Below are 25,185 nucleotides of genomic sequence, written 5' to 3'. Positions count from 1 at the left end.
CATCTCAGGAAAAACACACAGAGACGGACACCTGCGCACACTAACATTCACACCGAAGGGTAATTTCGATTAATCAATTAACCTCACATGCATGTTTTTGGACTGTGAGAGGAAACCAGAGTACCCGGAGGGAATCCGCGCACACATGGGGAGAACATGCAAAGTCCACACAGAAAGGCCTGGACAGTATTTTAACCCATGACCTTCTTGCTGACCACCTAAACAGTTGAAATGGTGTTAGAGATGATCCGTTTTATTGTTATTACACAGTGACAGTGTGAAAAACATTCACAAATATCCTCCAAATACAACCATTCTACATTATTGTCAGTGGAGTTTAATTACAGAGGCAACTTTACAGAATGACTAACATCGCTAAGATCCAATGACAATAGAGGCGTGGCATGACTTGGCCAATCAGATCACATCTGTCACATATTGGCCCCGCCTCTTGATTTTCTGTACTCATAATTTATTTAATTTTTTTAATTGAAGCGCTTTAAAAGTGTTTGTAACATTTACAACCACGCTGATAGAAGCACTTACCAAACAAACTTTGCAGTTAATCTCTCGCTCTGATTCGTTAGATTTTTTTTTCCCCCTGCCAGATAAATCGCCAGCTCCTTCCCGCCGCTCTTATTTCTCTGCGGCCGCCTTCTCTGACGTCCCGTTTGGTTTCATCCGAGCGCGTCCGGCTTGACGCAGCTCTGACTCGCAGCCCCGGACTAAACATAAGTCTGTCGGCGTGGCTGCGGAAGACGACTTGATAAGAGGATCCGCCGCCGCCGACCGACCGGATCGTTAACTTCACCGAGCCGCGTCCCGCGTGCACGGCCAGTCGCCGTGCGTCCGTCCGTCACGCGCACCCGACGCGCTCCTCGTCCGCAACACACTTCCAAGGCGCGCTGCCTGCTTCACGCTGATCGGTCCAGTTTTGAGGAAAAAAAAAAAAATAGGAAAAAAAAATAGGAAAACAAAACACAGAAATAACCGGGCACGTTTTTTTTTTTGGTCGGGAGGAGGGAGAAACGGTCTTTTTGTTGAGGATGGTGCCAAACGCAGAGCTGTAGTTTCTCTTCCAGAGGCGAGGAATGCGAGCTGAGCATCAATGTTTCACTGGGGCAAGTGGAAGAAGAGGATGGGAGCCAATAGTTCTTCAAAGAGACCAGTTTTCGACGAAAAAGAAGATGGTAAGTTGTGAACAAAAATAAATAAATAAAAGAACTCTTATTGACTTTGCGAGTTAGTGCTCGTTCCGGTTTGACAGCTGTCAAAGTTTCTGTGTCAAATGTCATGATCAGCTGAGAAGATGGAAACGTTATTGTGGGAATATTGTCCATCTCAGGAAGCTATACTATCACCCAGAGGCCACAATAAAAGAAGCAGAGCAACCTTGGACCTTTACTTTGCCCACATCCGAATGCGTCGCTTCTAGCACAGAAAGTTTCCACAGAGATGAAGTGAATATCTTTCTCACCAGAGTAAAGCAGTCGGGCACAGTGAAGCGGGGGCAATACTGTATATATGCATATCTGTGCTCATGCTGTGAGAAAACACTCCAATGAACTGCTTCTGAAATGTGGACTGGAGCCTGTTAATTGTATGATTAGGATCAGATTATTTCTAAGTAATAGTAATTCACAGAAACCGTGTCAAGTAGGGGGGGTTGGCGAATTCAACTGTCTTTGCAGAGTTTTCATGAAAAACGCACTGGCCAGGTTACAGGAAAGAATATTTGACTAAATGAGGTCATTTCACTGCAGGGACTCCGTCATATGAGCTGTGCTTATGTGTGTGTGTGTGTGTGTGTGTGTGTGTGTTTAGTACACCTTCCTCCATACAGGGGTAACCCAATTAAGTCTCCTGCTTTTTTGCCTTCAGGGAAAGTGTTCAGCTTGAGTTTTTTTTTAAAAAAAAAAAGAGAGAGATAAGAAGAAATTTGGATCAAAACCATCGTGGTCAGCAGCGTTTACACAATATTACAATGTAATGCACACAGATCTATGCATTTTCGACGAACTAATTTTGTTCTTGTGTGATATGAAAAAAGTTTTTATCATATCAAATTAATTAAATAAAGTGTGTGCAAAGTTAAAATCTAGTCAGATTTTAATGTTCTTGTAGAAAGCCTTTGGTTGCTATAGTGAGCCAAGAAATCTTACCTCCGGTTTTCTAAGAGGTTTTCTTTTATTATACCTGGACAGATTTGATGCTTCTCCACCAGAGAGAACTCACGATACGACGAGTACCTCGATACGGTTCCATGCTGGACAATACTGTATGATGCAACTCGATTCGTAAGAATTTATAGTCCCATAAAAAGCCTCTAAAGTTTAACTTAAAATCAGCAGGTACATCTAATGATATTGGTAGAAGAGTTGATTATACATTTATATTAATTCTGATGTTCCAGTTTCTAGGAAGGAAACTGTAAATGTAATTTGAATGTTCGCGTTCATACGTACGAGGTTAATGTAAAAACCTCAAAACTCAACATCAGAAAGAAATAACATGACGCAGACGAACATGCAAGTTGGTCTGAGTAACACATGACGGTTTGTGTTTTGTCCCTTTCATGACTCCCCATTTTTGTTTTGAAACCAAAATCCGTCTGCTTTCAATGATAAAGGTGCTGATATTATTTTCTCCCAGCATTAAATGCGACCACCCATTCCACATTGATATTGTATATATTGTATAGTTCTTTAAAAATATCGATATCTACCTAAGTATCAATATTGTTCCACAGCCTTATTCTGCATCAATTCTCACAGAGGAGATTGTGCTGACGTCTATCCAGAGAAATTTTCCACCTTTTACCGAAAACATTGACGATGGATGAGTAGACGGATATTTCGGGGCAGAACTCTGCAACACGGGTTCCAGGATGACGTACCTTCCCTTTAACGTTTTCGTACGTCCATGACTCAAGTTGACCAACGACACACGGCAGTCACATCTGGTTGTGATACTGCATGTCGGTTTTTAATCACACGGACTCTGAGCCTTCTTGTTTGCATGTTCTCCCTGTGTACGCATCGGTGCTTCGATTTCCTCCCACAGTCCATAAACATGTCTGTGAGTCTAATCGGTGACACTCGGGGCCCCTTTACACGGCAACAAGACTTTCGTTGGGGTTTTGTGTCTCTGTTTACATGACAGCGGTGCAGTAAATGTTTCTTCTGCTCGTAGCTGGACGATAACAACAATGGCGGAGCTCCAGAGTGTCTCCACTCTCAGTCTGTTGTCTCCTGGGACTGTCGGTCTTTGTTTTAGGTTTCAGGAGCCAGTTTTAGTTGTTGATGTTCATCTCTAATATGTTGTCAATACTTTTCTGAAGGAAATTCGTCATTACACTCATACAAACAGGTATTTGCAGCATTTAAATTTTTGCGGCGCATCCTGCTGTCACGGAACTCTATGTTAAAATTTGCTGTAAATGCACTGTGATTACTCGAGCTTTCCAATGGAATACGGAGACTTTGATGGCCCACCATTGCCTGATTAGTTTCTGCACGAGCATCTTTACAGTTTCATTCACTGCAAATGATCAGTGCCTTGAAATTTGAATCGATGTTTTTGCTCTTCAGAATCCCGTGGAAACAGGGTTATTTGATGGAAAGGAGTGCGTCCACTCCGCGCTTTATGAGCGGTCTGCTTTTCTTCCTTTAATGAAAACCTCGTTACGAGTCTTTGTGCTCCGGGTCTCCAGCGACGTCGTCGTCCAGGCCCGCGCAGATTGCCGTTGCTGTTGCTGCTCTTCGCGATTAAAGGAGCAACCTTGAGGCTCGGGGCTGAACCGCTCAAGGTTGAGGTCTCGCACTTCTCGTTTTGTCCGCGGTCAATGTGGAGAGCGTTGCAGAGAGGGAAGGAGAGGGAGAGTTCACCGTTTTCATTATAAGAAAGAATCCCGCTGCCTGTATCTTCTGATCACTGCTGGCCCTGCGCCACTTACACGTGACCCACAAAACTCTCACAACATCTGCTTTAATTTCAATTTCCGCCCGCTGCGGCAGGAGTCGGTGCGGTTGCATCATCAGCATCATCGCCGCCCTGATCGCCACCTTTGTCATAACTGTCATTGCGTGCATGGGTGCATAGATTGAGGTTGTTCTCTGGGGCAATAGAGGAGAGGAAAAAAAAAGAAAAAAGCTGCATTTGATGTGATTAAACAGGGGTGTTGCTGCATTGAAAGCTCCTCTGCTTAACACACTTTGAACAGTTTGCTTGGAGCAATGTGGGCACAGTAAAAGACAACCGTTAATGCAAAGACTGATCACCTTGAACACTTGTGAAGCACTTGATTTGTGTTTTTTAACTTCTCTTGAATCCCACTTCCTCTCTTCTTGCCGTGTTCATGGTGTCAAAATCCTCCGATAACGGTGGGATTGGAGGCACGCCGTGTTGTGGACGCTGACTCGGGCTCTGTACGCCCTCCTCCCCGCTGGCTGTCATGTCTCCTAGAAACTGTATCCCCCTGGCTTCTTGGAAAACAGCATATGGCCTACATTAGGCAGTAATATTAGAGCAGCGTTTGGCTGGAGAGGCGGCAAGCATAATCAGGCGGTCAGGTTGATGTCCAAGTGTGGATGCCAGGCCAGAGGAGGTTTTTCTTTTTTTTTTTTTTTTGGGGGGGGCGGATAGTTTGATTAGCAGAGGAAGGTTATGGAATTGATCGAGGTGCACATCCTGCTGTTTCACCGACTCTTTGACTACAGCATTCAAGGTGGGGAAGGAGTAAAGTCAATGGTTAGAGAGATCGTGATTATACATGTCTGGTCCATCAGTCGCTTAATAAAGTGTTGTATCACTGTGGGAGCGATGTCTCTTTCCCAGTCATCACTGGAGTTAACTTGTTACATTTCAAAAGCTGCCACATCCTGTATCGCTGATCCACAGCCTGCCTGTGAAGTTTGTGGATTTCTAATCGCACGGCCTGTGAAACCCAAACTCTTTGTTTTCTCTTTCGATCTGTACGGATGATGTGTTGTTGAGGCTTTTGTCAAGACAAAAAGTGTTCAATCTTGCATCGGATGAATCAATCTAAATGTTGTCTAAATGATTCAATGTTGAAGCATTTATATTTTTTAATAATGGTAGTTAATCTCCTGCTGAAGTTAGTTTGTGTTGGTTTTTATTTTAGTTACGCACCAAAAAACTTTTTTTTAAAGGACTTTTAACTCTTGGTTAGAACGGGCTTTAAAAATAGAGAACTAAAATCGCTAAAACGGAAAAACATTGCTAAAACCACAAGAAATGGGGAGATAAGACAGCTGAAAGAGCTTTAAAAAAAAACAAACCTGGAAGAAAAAGCTTAAAATGGTCAATGCAAAAATAAATAAATAAATAAATAAATAAGGTTGAACCCTATGAAATCAGGAACCAAATAGAAGCCCCAGAACAACATTTTAACGGGTACATACTTTTGCCCTGTGGTCTCAATTACAGTTGCAATGATTATATCAATGTGGGAAGGTGTGTTTTGGTAAATTATGGAACCGTTTTTAACTCCTCTTGTTTCTTTTTTCAGGATAATTCCCTCTTAAACCATTGATCCATGTTGGCCTGTAGAAAGATCCTTTCCTTAAAAGTGATTTTTTTCTTTTAAATATGACGTTAACTGAACATTAAAAGCAGATCAAACAAAAACCATTTGGTAGCAAATGATGCTGGAAAGTGGAAAACAGAGAGGGGCGTTAAGGCATGGTGCAATAGACCCTTCTGAGTGAATTAAAGCAGTTGATATTAATTTCTTGTTCCAGAGACTCGCAGTAAGAATTCAGTTCAATTAAAAACAAATGAAACTAGGTTTTGAACAATTCGCCTCACGGATATAAAAACGTTCAAAGCTGGATGAATAGGTGACGAGTGGAGTACAGTCTGAGGTCTGTCCTTTCATAATAAGCAATATTTTTCTTCGTCCTTCTTTTATGAAATGCTGGAAACCTTGCATCCCAGCTCTTTCCGAAAAGAACGCACATACCACAGTCTTGCCAAGCGAGACGAGTGACCCCGCCGACAGCCTTGAAGGACATTGCTTATCGATTTCAGCAAATCTTCAAATCTGAATAGAGGTGCGATGGATGGCATGTGATGTTTTTAGGTGGAAGTCTTGTAATTGTGGCTACGTACACAGACATTCATCTGGACCAGGGGTCTGCAACCTGTGACTTTGGAGCCACATGTGGCTCTTCAGCCCTTCTGTAGCGGCTCCTCGAAGCATTCACGAAATGATACATCAAAAAACATTTGATCATATTTGATTTTATTTACACAGCTCTTGCTTGTGCCTCTTTTAAGAGCCATTTTTATCCAAGATGTAATAGAAAAATGGCTCTTAAAAAAGGCACAATGACTACAAAAATGGCTGAAACCACAAGAAATTCGTAAGAAACTGCTAAAACACCTTAAGAAAATCTATTGGAATTTCTTAAAGAAAAATAATGAGAACATGGAATGGGAAAAAAAACAACAACATGCAAAACTGCTTAAAAAGTAGTAGCAGAACCCCCCCCCCCCCGCAGATTTGATCCACATTTTGGCAATTTCTAGTCTGTCATGGCAGCAAAAAAAAAAGAAAAGAAAAAAAAGATTGTGTCTCATCTTAAATCCTGGCAGTGGAAATAGAACCGTCCTCTTGGCCCTGAACCCAGCTGGTAAAATCTGCCCTACTGAAGCTCTCGAACGCTGAAGTGTAAAAGTGACAATTTGTGGTTTAGACTCCAGCATGTAACCCCTCGTGTCATTTATTATTATTATTTTTTTACACTCTTGTTTTTGTTGGGATGAAACAAACATGATAAAATGTGCCAATTAGTCAGAATCCAACTGCTACGATTGTGATTAGTCACAGAGCAGACGTCTTCAATGGAAGACTGTCTGTTCACAATCACTGAGCACGAGACAATATCACAATTTACACTAACCCCTTATTTTCCATACATTTTATGAGCCATATCATTACGAATGTCACTGGCAGAAAGAATGAATGAACGACTGAAAACATAGACTAATTGCCTCAATGGGTTGTTGACACAGTCGGAACAGACGACTGTGCAGAGCTGAACTGTTCGCTGTGCTTCAGACAAAGAGAGCACTTTGCTCTCTCCCAGTCCTCGCGTGAACTTGGATCAGCACGAGTGTGTGGGTTTCTTTTTTTTTTTTTTTTTTTAGTTATTTTTTAATTTGTTGGGAACGTTGTGACAAATGCCTCCTTCATCAAAGCATGGGCACAGATTTTAATGAACACATTCGCTTGTCTCATCCGAAAGTCCTGCAAAAGTATATATATATATATATATATATATAAAAAAGAGCAAGCGATCATGAAGATGGTGTTAATTACGTTGCCTGTTTACAACGTTAGTTTATTCGCTCTCTTTGATCATCCTTGTCCAGCCAAAGGCGGATTTCTACTTCTGTGGACAATCCACTTCTGTTCCCCCTGTGTGTGTGTGTGTGTGTGTGTGTGTGTGTGTGTGTGTGTGTGTGTGTGTGTGTGTGTGTGTGTGTGTGTGTGTGTGTGTGTGTGTGTGTGTGTGTGTGTGTGTGAGAGAATGTCTGTGTGCGCTCGTGACTGCTCTTCCCATCAAGGATAAATGTATGAGGCAGGGAAAGCAGATTTGGTGGAGGATAAAGATAGATGCAGCGGGAGCGAGATGGCTGATTACTCGCGCTGAATACCGAGGCACTCGCCTTCTTTCATCTCCGTTACAGACTCTCGATTTCTCCCCACTCGCTTTATTCAAACTCAACTTCACGGCTGCCTGCAGCGACCGGCCTCTTGTCATAGTGGCAGTCGGACTGTAATTGGCCTTAGCTGTGACTCGAGAGGTGGGAAGGCTGTCCTGCCTGTATCTCCATGTGGCCCTGACTCAGTGGAGCACTTCAACTTCATCCTTCTGATTGGCCATAATCACAGATTTACCAACAGTTGGGGAAAAAATTATTACACGTGCCGTTTTTAATTTGTGCTCATTTCCTTCATGTTCACTTATCCAAGATCACATGAAATGAGGAAATTACTTAATTTGATGTGCTTTACAAGTTGAACTGAAAGTAGTATTTAGAATCCAATTACTGTAAGATGTTGAAATGACAGCTTAGGTGTAAGCACTGAACTGAGAGAAGAATATCACTAAAAGGACTCTTTAGCCGTCTAAGTATGGAAAAGAACTGAAGCTGATGTCTCAGTCTAGAGATTATGTTGAGTTCTTAGCAGGATAGTATGTTGACTTTGTATTGTTTTGGGCTGGAAGTTGTGGAACTCAATGAATGTAGGCAAGGGGTGTCAAACATAAGGCCCAATCCGGCCAAATTGGAAATAAAAATCAAACCTGAGCCGAGAGCTATGTTGTCAGGGTGAGTTTGTAAAAACACCCACAATGCAACAGCCAGATTAAGTTATTTGGGGAAATTTCACGAGTAATTATTTGGTTTTGCAAAAATATCGATTTTTTTTATCTCATACACTCTGTCCCACAACAATTAAAAACATAAAAATTTATATCTAAATAGTATTATGAGGGGTGGGGGCAGGGCGTGGGCGGGGCCAGTAAAATGACAATTTTACAAATGATTAGAAGCTATAAACAACCAAAAGTCGTGTTTGATTCAAAATAAGAACAAATGTGTGAAAATTTTATTCCGCTTTTTTTTTTTTAAACCTAAAAAAGTAAAAAGAAAAAATGGTGAGAAAATAAAGTCCAATTTCAACATAATGCCGATTTTAATGATGCTTCTTGGTTCAAAGTACTGAAAACAGTCCAAATACTGTGATGTAGATTCGTGGCATGTATTTTCTCAAATTTTATTGTAACAAAAAATTTTAAAAACTTAATTTTGTCCCTTTTTGGATGTACAGACCTGCAAAAAATCTCTAATTCTCTTTGCATAGATTTTGCAAGTCTTTACAAGTTCACCCTCACTGTACTAATGCTACTTACAAGAAGGATTAACCCTGTTATTGCTCTTCAACTTTTAAAAATGACTTTTCCTCCAACAACATACTCATATTAACATTTTAAGATAAGTTTTCCTTGTAATCTTCCTCTTTTGCTTGGCCATTGGGCCGTATTGAACTCTCTGGTGGGCCTGGTTATGTATGTATATGTAAGGCTTTTCACTTAGCTCTGTGAAGAACCCACACAGAAGACATTAACTGAAGTTTACAAGTTAACAAGGTAGCCTTGTGTAATACCGCTCTTACCACAAGATGGTGTATTGAGTTTGTTCTCGGTTCATTGACAGGAGCAAACTCTCCCGACCGCCAATGTCTTGCAATCTAATGACCGCCCGGAGATGAAACTGCACAGAGTGACACACAGTGACCACCTCCACCTTCTCGTGGGGAGAAATCATTTAATTAACCGAAACACAACAAGATGGAGCAGCTGCAGCTCCAATGGAACATCTTGGTTTTTCATGAACTCGGTCTCCGAGGAAAAAGAGGTAACTTAGCTGGTTAATGTGAAGAGAAAATACCTTAGGTTTACTACCTGTGGTGGGTTTAATTGGACTGTAGCGTGCTGTGAAAGTCATCTCATTTATCTTTTATGTAATGAGAAACACTGTTAAATTTGCGAAGAGGCGTTCAATTCACTGGTTGGTGCATACGTTAAAAACCTTGCTGTGTGGACTCAACTACTGCCACCCAACGCCCAAAGTGGCATCGCAAGATGGGACCCGAATGTGAAAAACCGGAAAAGAAAGCGGTGAAAGTTTTCATCCTGGCTTGCTTTGGAAACTCCCGATTACCAGGCGACTGGCTGGGACGGCTCACAGCATCGATGACAGATTGCATGTAAGTCTCATTTAACCATGTTTTTACATCTGGCTGACTGTAGCTGCTGCTCCTCTTGACAGTGACGCGTCGGCCGTTCGTCACAGCCGACAGTTTGACTCGTCTATGTGGGGAAATCACAGGTGTTACTACTTGCATCAACAAATGGCTCTGTTCTATTTAGATGCGTAAGTGAGCCGTGACAGCGTGCGCAGCGAGCCGGCATGAACAATACCAGCAGCTAAATGGAATTCTGCCGTCACTCATTGTATTATTTACACCTCGTGCTCCCCCTGCCGTTGGAACTTCGCCCTCGATCATTCATAGTGTAAAGGGCAGATATCACTTTTTCCCAGTTGGCCGCTTTTTCATTATGGATTAAACCTCGTGCTCCGCGTAGGATGTAGTGTCTCATAAAAAGCCCCCATGTGTACATTTTGTCCATCTCAGCGGTCTTGTGTAATCTTGTTTGCCGCAGGTGATGTGTAGGTGATGACAGTTGCCGCAGCTCTGGAGCCTTCAAAGAGATGAGCTCAGCTTGGCGTTGAGGTGACAACAGAGGGAAGAAAGGTCGCTCTCGCTCGCTGAGGTGATGTGCGTCTGAGTCTGTATCGGAGCAGGGAGGAAGCGCCGGGACAAGGGGGGGAATGGATTTGATCTCGGCTTTGTGGGGTGGCGGACTGTCTTTCTCCTGGCGATTATTACGTCTTCGCTTTCTTGACCGTCACAGAGGAGAAAGAGTACACAGGGCTGAAGCATTGGCCATACTGTACATCCACCTGTCTTTGTCACTGAAACAACACAGTAGAATTGATAATGCCCGCTTCACACTGTGTGATTTTTAACAATCTCATAAGTTCACAGCTCGCCACACTGTACGACATGAATCTAATATATTTTGGGCATGACATGAAGTTTTCCGTGTGCAGATTGCACAATGAAAACGCATGCTGAATAGCCGCCTACGATGTACGAGAGTCGATGTGATTGCATAAGAATAAATCGTCATGAGCGTGCTCCATCCATTTACGAAAAAGAAAGTAGTGAAACGTGAACCGAGCCTTCGCCCCTGTAGCAGTTATGTGTTTGGAGGGAAATCCCCCAAAAGCATTTGTTTATATCCCTCTTACTTTAATATTTTAGGCCTTTTGCCATCGGAGCCACGAAGCATCTATTTGGGTTTAGTGGCAGTGTCGCGCTGATCAGTACGTCATTTCACGTCAGCCCAAATTTCTGACACTGTCATCGGCCATCTTTGAGCCCGTCCCACAGCGTGACGTAGGACCACCGATTTAGACCCGAGACCAAAGATATCGCTGCGATTCTCCCCCGATTATTATCTTTCATTTGGGATGGTTAAAAATCACAGTGTGCTGCCGGTATAAGAGCCACATCTAATAAAGCAAACACAAGCGTTACCGCCGGGCACCCTTGCCGTGTCGTTTTGTAGTGTTGCTCAATACTTGGCTTTGTTAGCACTCGGCTTTCATGGCGAGATGTATCGCTGCCTGCATTCAGCTCCGTTCCCTCTGTTTCGATTGCTGAACTAGATTCATGGCTCAGAGTAGAGCAGCAGCTCCCATCTCGCCAACTCCTGCGGGAAACCTGAATTAAACTGTAAGTACATCTTCGCCGGGTTCGTGCTCGGGCAGCCTCGCAGCAAATGAGAAAGGATCGGAGACGATAAAGACGTGAATCACAAATCGGAAAGTCAACAGGAGTTGGTTGACAGGCCGGCTGATGTGAACTCTCAGTAGTTTGTAATCCCATTCATTACTGAGGCGGGGCATGTCAGCGCGTCCACGTGCACTGTCTGAGCTGTGTGCACTGTGGTGAGACCAACTCCAGGCTCCAGTGTTTCATTTAGCAGCAAGCGCTGACATTATTGCCCAAGGAAACCAATTAAATCCAGTTTTCAGATCATCTCAGTATCCTTGTATTGTTTCGTCAAATACTGTATATGGTCACTTTTCTTTTTGGTATCCTGACTCGTTGGCTTCAAGCACAAAAGTGTCTCGTCTTCTCCTTATCGGTCTGGAGGCAAACATTGTTGTTATTGTCCATCTACTTGTGCATGTGCAGAAGAACTATTTACTTTGGCCGTGATGCACATGCGCAGTCGCACCATTTCAAAGAAGTTGCGTTTTCTCTCCTGCACACGGAAATGAAGTCGGCGCTTTTTTGAAAAGTTGTGCTTTCAGTGGCTCCGGGCACCATTATCCTGTAAAACAGGCTGGCAAAACACCACGGACGTTCGCTGTTTACACTTGAAAACATTGTGTAAGCAGGGCTTACACTTAAACAGGTCATTTGAAGGGGAAAAATATTAAACAAATACAAAATATCGCAAATACATTCTATGGAACGCTATCACAGTGAATATAATTAATGGGAAATGCCACACTGAGGATTAGTTTATTTATTTTTACCAGATATTTTGACCGTTTGTCTCTCTACTGTTACTAGGTTCCAAAGGTTATTTTGCTCCTCCAGTTTAGTTGTACACAAACATAATTTCCTGGAGACGGGGGTTGGTATTTCTGCCCCGCTGCAATTGGATTTTTTTGAGGGGGGCTGTTTGTAACTGAGAGAATTAGGTCAGAGGAAGGTGACTCTGTTCTTCGTACCTTCGCATCGGGACAGGACGGGACGACCGACCTTCCTTCCAGCCTCTGATGTCAGAAAACCACACCGCCCACCTTCTCTGTATTTCCTTGTTTGGCACTTTGAGCTCACTCATTGCCAGAGGGGTTTGTCACCCTTGCTGTGTTTATACACACACACACACACAAACACGCACACGCACAAGCACACAAGAAATGCAGCTAACAGGAGAAGGGCAGAAAACCAGAGGACATGTTTGAGTGTATAAAACTAAGGTTTACATGGAGTCCAGCAGTAATCAGATTCCCACTCCTGCTCGCAAGCCTTGTTTTTAACCAAGGGCTTTGGATTTAATTATTTTGGACACTTGGATGCTCCACTACACATAATAATCTTCACTTTCATCCAGTTGCACAAAGCAATACTTCCCCTGTCTTAAGTCCGTCACGCTAAGTGCTCTGGTGAAAGCTTGTGCCAAGACACCCAGTTATTTACATGATGTTTAAGAAAGCCGATTACACTGGGGTTATCTTATGCACATGGACTGACCTACTCACGAGAGAGAGAGAGAGAGAGAGAGAGAGAGAGCGACACGCACACACACACACACACACACACACACACACACACACACACACACACACACACACTTATATTCTGATTCTTGAAATACTCTGAATGGGCACTGAAATGTGACACTATTAAATGTGACAGGCTCCTCCCTTCCAGCTGCCCGTGATCCCCCCCGAGGGGAGTGTGTATGCAAACAAACCCGCTTCGCTCCATGAATCACGGCTCTATAAAAACAGAACAGGCTCGCTGCTGCTTACAGGTGTTCAAAGAAACGCACCTCAGTCAGGATAAGAGGCTTAACACTGTTAGGGGTTTTGGAAATTGGGTTTAGGTTGTTGCATTGCGAGCACACACCTGACTGAACTGAAAGCAAAGCTCTGTCCCACATACCTGTGGGGACTGAGAAGTCAGGTGTATCTGGGCCAGGACACGATGCGTCCTGCCCCCACCTCAAATCAGAGAGGTAAAAGGGTAAAAAGAAGTAGGGCACATTGTTCGTCTACTCTCACCTTAAGTGAAGCATCCTGTTGTGAATGTTCAGCATTTTCTGTAGTATTCAGCATTTGTAACTGTGGTGGTCCAATAGAGTCACCACAACGAAGAAAGTCATGACAAAAATATAAAACCGACAACAGGAATGTAAAAGCCATCAGACCAATGACAGCAATAAAACTGAGCCACAGCACCGAAGCGAAAGCTGCAGCACTGTTGGAAAAGCAGCAACACTGATGCGAAAGTCGTGAGTCCGATGAGAAAGCTGCAACGCTGATGGAAAAGATGCAACCCTGATGACACAGCCACAACAATAATGCTAACACCGATGCATCACCAAATATTGACGTAAAGGCAAATCCACAGCAACACTGAAAATGTGGCAACACCAATGCTGAAACCACCACATCCATTCCTCTTGCACTTATATTATTGTTTTGTTTTGGTTTTGTTTCGCATTGTGGTGACCCATCATATGTACGATCTTTAATTCATACTATACTTCAAGAATTAAGACACATTTTTATATTAAATGCTGTTTTTAACTGATGCACATATAACATTTGGGTTAATCGAGCTGCGTATTAAACAGCTCCTGCAATCAACACCCTCCCACAGAAGCACATGTGTTCATGTGAAGACAGCTGGTATCGGAGCAAAGATACATTATTCTGTCCTGTGTTGTTTTCACCTTCGTGGGTCTGAACTGTTGCTTTGCTTTTTCGTATCTCTCCACCTGAAGAGACACTGGACATTATACGACTATTTCCAATATACCATCACAATTGTTCTGTTCTCTTAGAGGCTCTTTGTGACTGCCGTTCCTCTTCCATCCCTGTGCCGCATTCCCTCCCACCACCTCCCACCACGCTCTAAATAGATCCCTAATGTTTCCGTCTGTGAACAGTTGAAAGGTTCGAATGGCTTTTTAACCCCGGAGCGTGGGCCATTTCTTCACTGCAGTGTGTCCCAGCCCAGCGGTTTGTGAAACCGGCTGCTATTCAAAAAGGCACGAGGACATTGGACAGCGGTTGTGGTGGCTGTTGGTAGCCGGCGGTGGCTGTTTGGATGCAGATCCTAATTGGAAGAACTTGGTTTGATATATACAGGAAGCATGAAGCAGGGACCCACTGAGCCGCTGTCAACAAAGCTGATTATGGAGGAGGTGGTGTCTGTGTGCACTGCTGAGAATACAAGGATATTGTGGCCGCTCTCTGAAAATGTTGTCAAACATGACCATTATCCTCTAGCATTGTGTAGTAAACTTTTACAAGCTGTAAAGTGTAAAGCTGCTATGGCCAATTCATTTGAAACTGATCCCGCATTAGTTCAATAGGACATTATTCTTGATTTACTGGATCAATAAAACACTTACTTCCCAGTTGTGTTTGTGGATCAGAGGAGTCAATTGGATGCAGCTCCGCTCTAAATTTGTCCGTTAGTTTCTAATTTGGTGGTCTAACGACCCATATATCCCAGCATCTGACCGGCTGGTTCAACTGGAAACTCCTACATGAGATCCAGCAAGTCGACGGTTTCCGTGTTCAAAGCAGTTTTTTTTATTCATGCCACTGTGCATTCAGCCTCTTCTTACTATCGTGAGTGCCTACTGCATAGATACGGACTGCTTGGCTTGCTAAATGATGCCAAACCATTATAGAAACTGCTCATTCAGCTTACGTGCTTTTCTTTTTTGTCCCGGAAAATGTGCAGTAATTACTAGGTTCCTGGTGTTGGATGCTGAAGTCTACTTATATTGAGTCACAGGTAGCCTTAATAACACAGATTATGTCCTTATCATTGCGACTGTCAGCGGGCGTGAGAACACTTTGTTCCTGAAGTGTTTGAACCAGTGGAAAACTGGTGACTTGTGGGCCGCATGCCAACCCATGTCTCCATACTTTGTGGCCGTGAAGCCAATTTCAAAACCCTGAATGATTAAAATAACTGAATAAATTGTTGGTTTCACCACTAATAGTAGGATGTTGATCATTTCAGGCACATGTCAACCAGAAACCACTTGAAATTATTTTAAGTCACTGTATTACTGAACTTAAAATATCAACTTCATTCATGATGATTTGAAATGGAGGCGGATCTAATTCTATTAACCATCGTGATGGATCTGCTCAGTGACAAATTGCAATGAAGATGTAAGTTTTGTCACCAACTAAATGATCAAAGATTTCCTTTTGTGAAAGTGTAAATATAGGAAAAATGTGTATCAGAGCATCTTCAAAACTGCGGCTCTGATGTGATGTTTTCGGTGTGGAGTGGTCAATATCTATCGAAAGTTGTGTAAAGAAGATAAAACTCAGAGGAATGATTGGTTGATTGGCAGCCAGGGCTTATTGATGCAGGATGGGGGTTGATGGCGGGCCCATTCACTCTGATCCAATAGGAGAGATCCCTGACTGCCACAATATGAAAGTTCAGACTGATACATTGATGCTAATGCTAAGCTAAGTGGCCTTAACTCATCCATGTACAATTCGGCACAACTTCGGAACAGTACATTTTAGGTAAAAAGCTTATAGTCGACTTACAAAAGCCAATTTCTGAAAAATTGACTGTGGTTTTGTAAAGCCTTCATTAAACATATGTAGGCATCTAAGCAAGCAAAACTGAGGCCAGTTAGCAGTGTCAATATTAAAGTCAGGATTTTCATGATTGATTTATCTTTTTGTCTGTTTAATAGTTCATAAAGCACAGAAGTGATTTAAGATCTTACACAAAAAATGAGACGTACAGAGATTCAATAAAATGCCGTAATGTTTGTGTGTGAACCAATGACTTGCCTTTCTGGTTTCTGACAGTAGACTAATTGTTTCAGCTTTGTAAAAGCAGTAATGGTGGCGCAGCTTCCGTGATCCCCTCACTTTAGCCAGTGTCTTCCTTGGTTTCATTGTGCTGATTTGGGTTGATGACCTTTGTGGAGCAAGGCGGCGCAGGCCAATAAATCCATTGCTTTTTCACAGCAGAAACCTGAAACCACGCTGCAGGAGAACCCTACACCAACGCTGACTGTCTGTAGACGATCTATACCTTCTGTCTCACCCCTAATATGGCTGCGGGTCGGACCTCGTCGGCTCGCTGCAGCGACTTCAACATGCTTTACTGGCAAACCAGTGACTGCAGGACGTGTAGAACGTGGCCCAGGACTCGTGAACCACAGGGAATTAATCATCCCAATGAGGGGATTGGATGATGTGGCGGCGCTGTGGCGTAACACACAAAGAGAAGCACACGCCAAATGCTGTTGCACACACGCACAAAGGGAGGCATCGCCATGGCAACCTCCGAAGTTTTCACGCGGTCCAGATGATGTTTCTTTGTGACAGTGCCGTGCATGCGAGAGTCCCCGTGCCGCAGAGCAGAATTATCCTCTGAAGTGCTCTCGTCTTGCTCCCTGTTGGTCTTGACAGGCTTTAGATGTACGACGCAGCCTCAAGTAGTGATTTCTCAGTGCAGGGGCCCAGTTTCACATCTCGTCTCTTCGCTCTCTGCTTGTTTGTCAGGATCTGCTTGGCGTCTGTACAGCTGTTTTGTCTCTCATTCAACTTTATCGACAGTGTGAGTACAGACAGTATTCTGAGCTGGGAAGTTAACAGCTAGAGAGTTGGAATAAACTCAACTATTGTATTGCCACTGTGGCTGTTTGTCCAGGAATGCACAGGACATGCTGGCCAAACAGTAACACGTCGTCCTTCTCACTAATTGGGATTGGTTAGTGTTTTATCTACATGCAAGATGACGCTATACTGTTGTGCACCCGCCCGCTACTAATAGGTCTTAGTGCGCCGTCGGACAGCAAGAGATTGCAATGATAATCATTCCACTGGAGACATGCACAATCACATCAACCCAAGTATTTGCATAATAACCTGCACCGAACGATGGCTGCTGCTACCACTGCTAGCTACGCTCATTTTGAAGTCCTTATCCTGCCACATCTGAGATGATAACTCAACTTATCATGACAATCATCCCACTGAATAAATTTCTATGTAACTTAGGTCCTGTTTACGACCACGTTTCACGTAAAAATGCATTGTTTTTGCGTTTTCATTTCAGAAGACTTGCGTTTACATAGATACATCGGAAATGCTGAAAAAGATGTTGTTTTTGTGTTGAGCCACTAGTAGGTGCTGTGTTTTTCTTAAATAAAACTACACACACGTATACGCTCTAAACATTATCAATGGTGAGTAGACGGACATTTGTGGACAGTTGATGAAGTTGGATTGTTATTACAGGTGACTCTCAACTAGAAAACTATCAAGTCCCAGAAGAATATGGACTGAGAGTCATGATACTCTGGAGGTCTCCATTGTTGTTATTGTCCATCTACTCACGCATGTGCAGAAGGACTATTTACTAAGGCAAAGGCCGTTCTTCGAAGTGCCAACTCATGGCCTGGCATGCGAAATACATAATTTCCCGTGTTGCCAGGGATCGCGAAATGCCCAAATTTTTTTACCGGACACTGGTCCAGTAATCATGCAATTTTTACTGGAATGAAGTGAAGGTTGATGAAAATATTGAACTACTCCACAAGTTATTATTTATTTGCAGAACTATGAAAAATAAGACAGGTTTATAGTAATATCAAGTTTTTTGAGCCTAGATTTGTCACCCTGTGTGATTGGTAGGACCCAAGACCATTGGGGATGTTAGATTCTCAACGGTAATTCACAAAAGAGTAAAAGGTAAATTAGAGCAAGTAAACCAACACTTGCACTTAATTTGTCACAAAAAAAGACAAATAAAGAAATTTCAACTTTTAGAGGTAGACGAGATCATGGTTCAGTCTTTCAGTGCAAAGCAGCTAAATAATCACTGTAAGACTGACTGAACTACAATAAATTGTTTCCATACTTTGCAAATTCAAAATGAGAGAATTTCAAATAAGCACTTGTGGTTAATCACAAGTCAGAAGAACCGAAATCAAAGACAAATTAACACAAACAATGAAGTCAACAACCCAGTGGACAAAAAAAAAAAGATATAGACAAATAAATTAAAATCTATTGTCCAGTCTTCGCTGGTGTAAATTGGGGCAAGAGAAAGAGCACCGTTATATGCTAAATCTCAATGACTAAAGACATCAACATCATCTACGAAGTGGTTTTTCTTTTTTTCTTTTTTATCACATTGTTGGCAAAATACTCAACAACATGTGCTTGTTGTATGTTTCCCCGATGCTGTACATCAGTACTCCAGGGTCCATATAAACGAGGGGCGGAGGTGGGAGTGATGGACGTACGCAGAAGGAGAAAAACAACATCCTCCGCTACAACTTTGGCAGTTAATGCGAGCATTCCCGATCCGTGTCCTCTATTGATTTCTTTTTTTTCCCCTTCAGTCATCAGCCTGCCGATCAGGCTCATTTTAATTTGATGAGTAACCCTAGCAACAAGGTACGGTGTATAAATCTCACGCCCCGCTGCTTGTTTTCGAAAGGAGCCTCATCACATTAGTGAGGCTCACAAACGTGGCCTGAGGCGGGGGGGAGGCTTAATGGCTGTTTTCATTTTCCAGCAGTGTGAGTCTTTTGTGTTGATATAAAAGCTGTCCAGCAGATGATTTCAAAAAAAAAGAGAAACAGACCGTCTTGAGGAAATTAATGCACATGTGTGGAGACTCAAGGATCGCACGACGTTCCACCCTCACGGGGTGTTGACCTTCCGCTGGAATTCATCCTGGTGTTGCACCGGCACACCCTCTGTATGAAGCCCCCTCCACCCGTCCAATTACCAGATGAGATCCAGAGCTGGAATTGTCACGGATGCAAAGACAATGAGCTCTGTAGTGCTGGTGAATATTTATGAGGTGCTCTGTTTAGAGAGCCTCCAATTAGACTGTATTAGCATTCAAGTGTACAAGGAGCAAATGATGATGATGGCTGCTCGGTGATGATAGTGATTTAGGTAAACAGATTCATGAAACGCGGCCTTTGGCGTGCCACAGAGGAGCTCTCCTATCCTGACAGAGTGAGATTTTGTACGGCAAGTCATTTGATAAACTTTTGATGCAACCGAGGCTTCAAAGTTTTTAATGGCTTTGGCACTGTGCTGAAAACGGGCATTTTTAACCTCTGTCTGTTTAACCCCTGGATTCTACTGGGTTGGTGTTTTTATCTGCCTTCGCCATGGTTCCCAACCTTTTTCTTGAGGGACCCCACTTTTAATTTGTAAACTTAGGCGACTCCACAAAAGATGCATTCAGCTGTAAGTTTGTCCGTTGCTTCCTTGAAGTCCCTTGAAGCTTTTGTTTTTGATGGATTCCTACTTTTCAGCCTGACGCGTCTCCGTTTCTTTCTCCTCGATACAGCAGACAGGATGTTCATATTCAAAATGCCAGTGTCCTGGCTAATGAAGGTGTTTTGATGAACACTGAAACATCTTGCTTGTGCGTTTTAGTCCCCTGTTTTAAATAAACTCTTCTCGGAACCTTTTGAGTGTACCTTGACTTCACCCAAACTATTCTCCTCGAGTTACAGTAAGACCATACATCCAAAACACAAACTATATTAATGCTTTTGCAATGTTGAAAAAAATCAAGACATGCATTTTATGAATAAAATGTAAAAAATTTCCGAGATTAAAAAATGCCTGTGAAAAACCCCCCGAATACAATGAACAGGCAATAAAACCATAAACTACAAAGGACTACAGAAATGCCACACTCCAGTTGGTTTAAAGGTATTGATATATTGACGAAATCCATAGTTGGTAACATTGTTGAAAACAGTCATTTTCTTACTGTTTTGAGAAAAGACAAAGTGAGGAAGCAGAAGATCTGAGGGTCTGTGCAGGTTCATAAAATACAAAGAACTAAATGGAAGGTAGCAGGTGTAAAAAAAAACCAAAAAGACTTGTGACTCACACTGACTGCAGCTGATGGATTGAAATTGTCGTGTGTATGTGTGTGTGTGTGTGTGTGTGTGTGTGTGTGTGTGTGTGTGTGTGTGTGTGTGTGTGTGTGTTATGTTATCGTAGTTATTCCAGCAGCCTGGTTTCTTCCTGTATTGCCACATGCAGCCGTCCCCGTGCTGCATGATCAAAAGAACATGAGCCTCTTCAGCCCGCTGTCATAATGAGAGCGCCATCAATACAGATCAAAGAAGATCAGCGCAAGGTCAAGATCAGGATGGCCTGTAACCAGAAGATACCAGCCAAATGGGCTGGATTGTACAGTGTCTCTTCCTGCCGCTGCCTCTCGACGCATTCAATTTAGATGTTCGCTATCAAAGACTTCAGCGTGTCCCAGTAGCGTCTCGACTACTACAGCCCATGAAATATGGCTTACTACTACCATAAAATATTCAGTAATCACATGGGAGGAGATGCAGCTGTAACGCAAACAGTCTTTTTTTTTTTTCCTTTTTTTCCCCGAGCAGGTCTCACTGTGAAGCGAGTTGCACTCTGTAGTGACGCACACACCACCACTCTGATCCTCCTGCCAGCGTCTGCGCCGAGATGCTAAACTGCCGCCGTGAGAACTTCGGCAAAGCGCGGAGCTGTAAAGCACAACTCTGCAAGGCCCGCCCGGCGCGCGACTGCGCACGCCGCAATATCCAAATAGAAACTTGTCAGCAAAAATGAGAGGGCTGATCTCGGAGGTGCGCGGAAGGAGCCTGCATGGGATTGGATTAGAAGCAGAGGCGTATTTTCCAAAGACAGAACAGGAAGGGATCGATGCTAGGAGGTTTTTTGATCCCAGTCCAACGGCCCCAAACATTCACTCAGTGTGATTTGATGGCTGGGGCGGATTGTAAATGTGCTCGGCATTAACATTTCAGAGTTCACTCTCTGTGCTCAGTGTCAAACTACTTTACATTTTAAAAGGAGGAAGCCTCACGGTAATATTTGTTCATTACACTTGACTGGTATTCTGATGGTCATTCTGCCATCATTAGGCTGAATGATTAGTGCAGCGTGAGTCGTATGGTTTGGATGATTACTGGAAGCGGTTTCTATTAGTGAATCATGCCCATCGCTGATGCAGCGATACATGAAGGTCAGGATTTACGGTTTGACCATCCGACTTTAAATACATAATGTCATCAATGTCTTTACATTTTTACTGTAAAGAACATTTTCCTGCAAGTGGACCACAAATTTTTAAATGCTTTTTTTATCAAGGATACACAGAGTAAGAGTCCATGTCGTATTAAACCTGATACTGCCTGTCTAATATGCTCTTGTTATATCTGGTGTTGTGATGCAGCTCGTTAACCCTTCATAGGTCAACTGAACAAACTATTACAAAAAAAAAAAATCTCTCCTGAAAAATGTACACCATATATGTATATAGAATAGAACATCACTGATCCTTTGCAGGACATTACTTTGTTTTAGCAGCACTCAGTCGGATTGTGAGTGTTTTTCAGGACAACCAGTGATAATCTTAACTGACTTGAACTTTTGTTCGAAGTTTTGAAATCACAGAACAAAGTTTTCACGGTGAACTTTAACAACAACACAAGGTGAGCAATGTCCTCCGCCTCAGACATTCTTCAAGAAGAGTTCAATCTAAAATGGAAATTTAGTCTCTTTCTCCAAGAGAACAGTCATTCTTTTGTTTCACTCAGAAAGTTTCCCCACCACTTCTTGGAATTCATCAGCTGGATTTGACATTTTCTCTCGGCCGTTGGAGGAAACCATGATGCTTTGATGTGTTTGAGGAGGCACTGACAGTAAAGTCTGGACACCGTCATCAACCTGTGTGATATCATCCACACTGGCATTCCAGGTTTCAGTCGAGACTTGTGCTCAGTGCTCTTCCTGCATGGGCTGCCCGATAGGTCCCCGCCCTGTTTATACGTCTGTTCTTGATTTGGTTGAAACATATCAGACAGTAGAGGAAAGATGGGATCAATTACCGTTCATAACATGTCAATAACTCCCAGTGAGTTTCCCCTGTCCCCACTTTTTTCAGGGTGTGGCGCTTCCATGCTTCCACGTTTAAGGCAGAAAATGAATGGATGCCATGTTTTTGGACATGGGAAACAGGGAAACAGGGAAAACATGCAAACTCCAAACATAAAGGCCCCAAAGCTCAGGATCAAACAGTTGAACATCTCATGGTCATAATACTGTTGTGATGCAAGTTTACTAACCACTACTCCACCGTGTATTTCGCTGCCATCACATTCGAAATAATCTAAAGTTTGCCATGAAAATGTAAAATTTTGACTTTAAATAGGGAGGCGCCGATACCCGTATTGGGTCTGATACTACGCAGGCTCGTACTCGGATAAAGAGTACAATACCAGTGAGTGTTATGTGACGCAAAAGAGTGCCCATGGCAGTAAAACAATATGATTTGTTCAACTAATGGGGTTGTAAGTCAGTGCATCCTATTTTTAATTTACATATTGATCAAACTTTCTTTGGCATGTGTTTATAATTACTGTTCAGGCAAGACTGTAATCGTCCAAGGAGGCCATCAATAACCCAAACAAGGAGCACCTCTGCGTAGTCGGGGTCGTTCTGCAGCTTCATCACAAGCTTTTAGATGGAAGCACATTTGGAGCGAGGCAGTAAATAAGAGAAGTCACTGGACAAAGTGGAATCCACTGTCTGTGTGTAATTAAAGGACCGTGGTAAATCAAAGCCTCGATGAGGCCTATTGACATTTGTATCTATAGCAAAGAATAGAAATCCAGCTTTGGAACAGAGCTTTTCTGTGTGTTCGATGGGACATTTCCCATAAGCAGAGATGAGAATGGAGTTCAAGTGTTTACTCTTCGAGAGTTTAAGAATCGGTACTTGGCTATTTATAGCTTTAAAGCGTACAGTTTTTGAATGGGCTCCGACAACAGAAAAGGAGCTTCATGAAAGGCCAAAACCTTCATTTTGTACGAGTAAAACTCGAGAGCCTGTAGTTTTGAGTTTAATTTGCATCCCTTCGTCTTGAGCAAAAAATATGTTTCCGTTCCTTTCAGAGGTGTTTGTGGGTTATACTTTAGAGAACACCTTGTAAAAACAGGTAAAGCTTCTCAAACGAGAAAAACAACCAGACAAAACACAACATGGGATTTTAATTTGCATTTGTGTGATCGCCAATGTTGTGGACAATCTGTCAATGCTGAGCAGTAACCTGTGATGAACCCATTACGTTTATGAAACTCATTGTGCAGAAACAATCACAGAAGTTTCAGTGGTCTTGTCACTTATGATGATAAGCGTTCATGCCAATATCGTTACCTGCAATTGTTGTCATGACCGTCGCCTGCCTACACCTCAAAGCCATTGCTGCTACGAGCCTCTGCTGGAAAATTCACCAGAAAATAGTGTGACTGATAAAAGTGCTGCAACAAAAGACGAGTTTCAAGATGTACAATGTTATATTCTCCTACCTATTAAAATACGTTATAGAGGTGGATTTGAGAGAGACATTGTGCAGTCGGACTCGCTGTCGTGCTGAGTTTACGAAGTCCGGTGTGGCAGCTAATAAACACGAGACCACTTTATTCTTCTTCTGTGTCCTGCCTAACAAACTCCATACTCTCTTCAGCATTTTCAGGAGCGTTGTTACTATTTACAAGCGAAATGCCTCATTTATCAGGCACCAACTCCATCGTCCTGATTAAAATGAGTAACATTATTCAAACAGAGATTGGATTTTCTTTGTACGTAGGGCAGCACAATATTGGGTTTACATACAATAATGTTGTTAGCGATTGCAAGGACATTATCAATTCTTAATTTGCCCTTTTTTTTACGAGACTTTTGTGCTGCGACTGTAATCAGTACCTTTGGTGATATTTTCCAGGAGGTTGCATAACGCTGTGTGAAAACCAACGCTCTTGCTCTCCCCCCTTGACAGATGACACCACGGTGTGACACCACGTGATGCAGAGCAGCAGAAACTGTCAGTAGTGGAAATCAACCAAGTGAGAGATGCCAGTGAACGACGGCGTGACAGAAAGCCTGTCGCTGAAAGCTTGTAGAGGGAAAACCCCGAGGGCCAACTTCTGTGTACCAGCCCCAGTCTGCTATATTTTTGCGGCGCTAACGTAGCAGCTCATTTTGGAGATCCTATGTAGTGTAAATCAGTCCGAGAGCGTGGACATGAAGCACAAAAGGGATCCCGACCTCGCGCGCATACGTGTGAAATTCATTGGACACGCGTGTTGGCAGGACTTCACTCTCAGCACAACACCGTGAGGCTCGAGCAACGCCGATCCACCGAGGCACCACGTGAAACGGCGTTTCAGAGATCAATGTGTTGATGCTCCCCTGACATCAAAGGTATGCGGTTGCCTCCCCATTAGGACGGTGCTCTGCCTCCTTCCACTGCCATCGGTTGGTGCTCTTGCTCTGGATCCATTTCAGGCGACAGCATCATCGGTTCGGTTTATTGATCCTCAGGCAGTCATATACACCCTTTTCAGTCGAACCCACAGTGAAATTGGATGCCATCTAGTAGAAAGAGAGGTGTTGTGGATGGTGTTTTGATTCATTGAGGACTGTATCAGTGCTTGATCTTCCTCCCTCTCAGTGGTTTTCCATTTAATCCAAATGACGTTTGGCCGTTTTCCCAAACGAATAATCACTCTTGTTGCACTTGTGGGAAAATGGAAGAATTGTTTGAAAATTGCACTACATAATTCCCGCTCTAGTTTTTTCCCATTTAAAAAAAAAAACAACCCTGAATAAAACTCTGGCTGAATGAGCCAGCTGGGATTTGCATTTCTGTCGATGTTGCTGCGGCCACGATAACGG

General features: G+C 42.9%; 1 protein-coding gene across 1 annotated transcript in view; it reads left to right on the top strand.

The window, feature by feature from the left end:
• Positions 1-1,045: 1,045 nt before the first annotated feature.
• stk32c (serine/threonine kinase 32C) overlaps positions 1,046-25,185 on the top strand; it is a 101,003-nt gene continuing 76,863 nt past the window's right edge. The window contains exon 1 of the mRNA XM_080481058.1: positions 1,046-1,190. Coding sequence (XP_080337184.1) covers positions 1,109-1,190 — 82 coding nt within the window. The 5' untranslated portion in view covers positions 1,046-1,108. The remainder of the gene's footprint in view (positions 1,191-25,185) is intronic.

The sequence above is a fragment of the Lipophrys pholis genome, assembly GCF_963383615.2.
Source record: "Lipophrys pholis genome assembly, chromosome: 15".
Classification (NCBI taxonomy): Eukaryota; Metazoa; Chordata; class Actinopteri; order Blenniiformes; family Blenniidae; genus Lipophrys; species Lipophrys pholis.
The sequence above is the reverse complement of the archived record's forward strand: the minus strand, read 5'-3'. Positions and strand labels throughout refer to the sequence as shown.